The sequence below is a fragment of the Neomonachus schauinslandi genome, unplaced genomic scaffold (genome assembly GCF_002201575.2).
Source record: "Neomonachus schauinslandi unplaced genomic scaffold, ASM220157v2 HiC_scaffold_1774, whole genome shotgun sequence".
Taxonomy (NCBI): Eukaryota; Metazoa; Chordata; class Mammalia; order Carnivora; family Phocidae; genus Neomonachus; species Neomonachus schauinslandi.
In genome coordinates, this window is record NW_025410464.1 from 4,511 (window position 1) to 7,449 (window position 2,939).

Here is a 2,939-nt window from a genome sequence, read left to right on the forward strand (position 1 = left end):
GGGAAACCTGTAATTGTTGCCCAGGCGGCCCAGCACGTTCATTGTTCACCAGCCCTGCAAATCGGGTAGACCGGGAAGGGAACGATGGAAGAGGCAGAGAGGAAAACACGAAGAACAGATTTCAGGCATGGGGAGAAATCGCCAGAGTAGAGACAGAGAACATGAACCCGGGCGAGGGAAGAGTCCCAGAGTCAGGGAAACAGGACTCTTTGGAGTCAGAGAAACAGAGACCCAGGCGGGGGAAAGAAGCCAGAGAAGCAGAGAGAGACAGCCGAGTGAGAAGCAGACACAGCACCAACAAGTCAGACTATGGTCCTCACCTGGCTGGGAAGCGGGAGGGGAGACTCACCTGTGTGCCCGGCGGGCCTGCATGGGCCAGGGCAGTTCCCGGGAGGGGAGGGGCTCCTCCAGCTCCTTTTGGGCGGCTTCTGCGATGGCTTGGACGTTCCTCTCTCCATCTTCTTCCTCCTCCTCCAATGCCCCCCACGGCAGAACCCCAGGACCTCGGTACCGAAGGGTAGCAGCACTGGGGAGCTCATTCAGCACAGAGGAGAGCGACGGGCCTGGGGCAGGACAGCAGGGGCTCGGAGGGCCCAGGAGTCCCAGCCTCCAGCCCCTCCTCCCTCAGACCCAGGAGTCCAGGCCCCCAGCCCCTCCTCCCTCAGACCCAGGAGTGCAGCCCCCCAGCCCTTCCTCCCTCACACCCAGGGGTCCAGACCCAGCCCCTCCTCCCTCACACCCAGGAGTCCAGCCCCCGGGGCCCTCCTCCCTCACACCCAGGAGTCCAGCCCCCGGGGCCCTCCTCCCTCACACCCAGGAGTCCAGCCCCCAGCCCCTCCTCCCTCAGACCCAGGAGTCCAGGCCCCAGCTCCCTCCTCCCTCAGACCCAGGAGTCTGGGCCTCATGCCCCCTCTGCAAGCACCCAAATGTGGGCCCTCTAGACCCCTCCTACCTCAGGACTGAGGAGCCCACTCTTCAGCTTCCTTTTTTCTCTTATTCAGGAATTTTTTACCCTGGGCCCCCTCCCCTACACTGGAGTCTGGACCTCCAGACTCTCCCACCCCCCGCAGGACGCAGGAGTCCCAGCCCCTGGTTGCCTTCTCCCTCAAAAAGCCAGGAATCAAAATCCCTCCCCCTGCTGCCCTCTGGACCCTGGAGTCCGGGCCTCCCTTCCCTGCCTCCCTCAGGATTCCCACCAGCCCAAGGGGCTGGACACCACCCCCCACTGCCCCACCTGCTCTGGCCTCCCGGGGTGCCGACCACCCTCCAGAGGAGCCCCAGGCCTCCGGTTCCCACGTCGGGCGCTCTTCCATGGCCCCAAGTGAAACTGTTTCCGTCTCTAGGGGCCAGCTGGGCGGGGACTGCCCCAGGGAAGGAAGGGACCTGCGTAGGTCCGTACCTGGCCAGCAGGTGGCTCGGGGCGGGGAGTACGAAGTACTTGCCACCAGGTATCATGGCGGCTGCTCCAGAAGGTCTCCCAGGAACCGAAACGCCCGGATGCCGGAGCGCATCACCTCGCGGCCGCGGGAGCCCCACACCTGTTGATCACCCCCAGACACACGTACTGTCTTCGTGAAACATTTTATTGGGGGAGTTCACACATTCTGATCCTATTTTAGGCCAGAGAATGACAAGAGGGTGACAGGAGCGCTGGGGCTGAGGTGGCTCCGATGGAAGCTGCAAGAACCATGTCCAAAGGCCTGCTCCTTGGTGCCTCAGTTTCCCCGTTATGAAATGGGAGGGTTATGTTCCCTGCCAGGCTTGAAACGCTGTTCTATGAACGTCGGGCAAAGGCCTCGAGAGAGGTTCCCCACTCCCAGAACCTGCCGGGCAGCTCCCGCCCCACACCGTGGGGCCAGAAGAGGGGAATCTGACGGGGAAACCCTGTGGCCCAGGGGCCCCTGCTGGGGGCGCTCGCCTGAATCCCTGGATGCTGGGGCGGGGACAAAGGGGGCTTCTCCCCTGGACAACACCTGGACTTTCCAGGAGGGAAAACAGCCTCCTGAGCCCTCAGGGCAGACGGCAGGGGAGCAGGGAGGGCACCCCCCGCCCCGCCTTGCTGCATGGGGTGGGGGGGCAGAGCTGAGGAATGGGAATCCTCCCCAGGCCCTCAGCCAAATTCGGCTCTTTCTGGGAAAGGACACAGCAGCCTGGTTCCCGGGATTCCCAGGCAAAAGCGTGGTGGCTGGACTGACAAGCCGAGGGACCTTCGTGGCGGCAGCCGCCTCCTCCCTACTCCTCCCGGAGCTTTTCTGGGGCAAGGCTGGTGGCCTGGGGCGCCGTCTTCCTCCGGCTGGGGCTGCCCCCACCCAGGGCCAGCCCCAGCCCCAGGGCCGCCAAGGCCAGGATGTGGATGCAGAAGTAGATGGAGGCCCAATACCGGAGCGTGTCTCCCAGGGAGAGCAGCACGAAGCCCATGCACATGTAGTCATAGGCACGCATCTTCAGGAACCAGTGCACCCAGTCCCAGGCCTTCTGGGCCCCGGGGCTGAGCCGCCCCCGCAGGGCTGACTCCAGCCGGCCCTCGGCCGCCAGGCACAGCGGGATGGTCAGGAAGCTTAAGTAGTAGCCGGGGTGCAGGCCATGCCAGTAGGCACTCAGCAACATGGTCCAGGCGCTCCTGGGGGAGGGGCTGAGGTTCAGGACCCAGGAGCCCAGCCCCCAGCCCTCCTCCCTCAGACCCAGGAGTCCAGCCCCCAGACCCTCCTCCCTCAGAACCAGGAGTCCAGGCCCCCAGCCCCATCCTCCTCCCTCAGACCCAGAAGTCCAGGACCCCAGCCCCTCCTCCTTCCTCAGACCCAGGAGTCCAGGCCCCCAGCCCCATCCTCCTCCCTCAGACCCAGAAGTCCAGGCCCCCAGCCCCTTCCTCCCTCAGACCCAGGAGCCCAGACCCTCTAGTTCCCTCCTCCCTCAGACCGAGGAGTACAGACCCCCCCCCA

The 2,939-nt window shown here is 64.7% G+C and overlaps 1 protein-coding gene across 1 annotated transcript; it reads right to left on the minus strand.

Annotated features, from left to right (window-relative positions):
- Window positions 1-1,572: 1,572 nt before the first annotated feature.
- LOC123323879 (lysophospholipid acyltransferase 7-like) lies at window positions 1,573-2,647 on the minus strand. Its single transcript, XM_044912400.1, has one exon. It carries the CDS (start codon window positions 2,605-2,607, stop codon window positions 2,233-2,235), a length of 375 nt encoding a protein of 124 aa, XP_044768335.1. The 5' UTR covers window positions 2,608-2,647; the 3' UTR covers window positions 1,573-2,232.
- Between the last annotated feature and the right edge of the window lie 292 nt (window positions 2,648-2,939).

What these genes read in the sequence shown, in the direction of transcription:
- LOC123323879 (XM_044912400.1), bottom strand. Translation starts at nt 2,607, where the DNA reads ATGTTGCTGAGTGCCTACTGGCATGGCCTGCACCCCGGCTACTACTTA.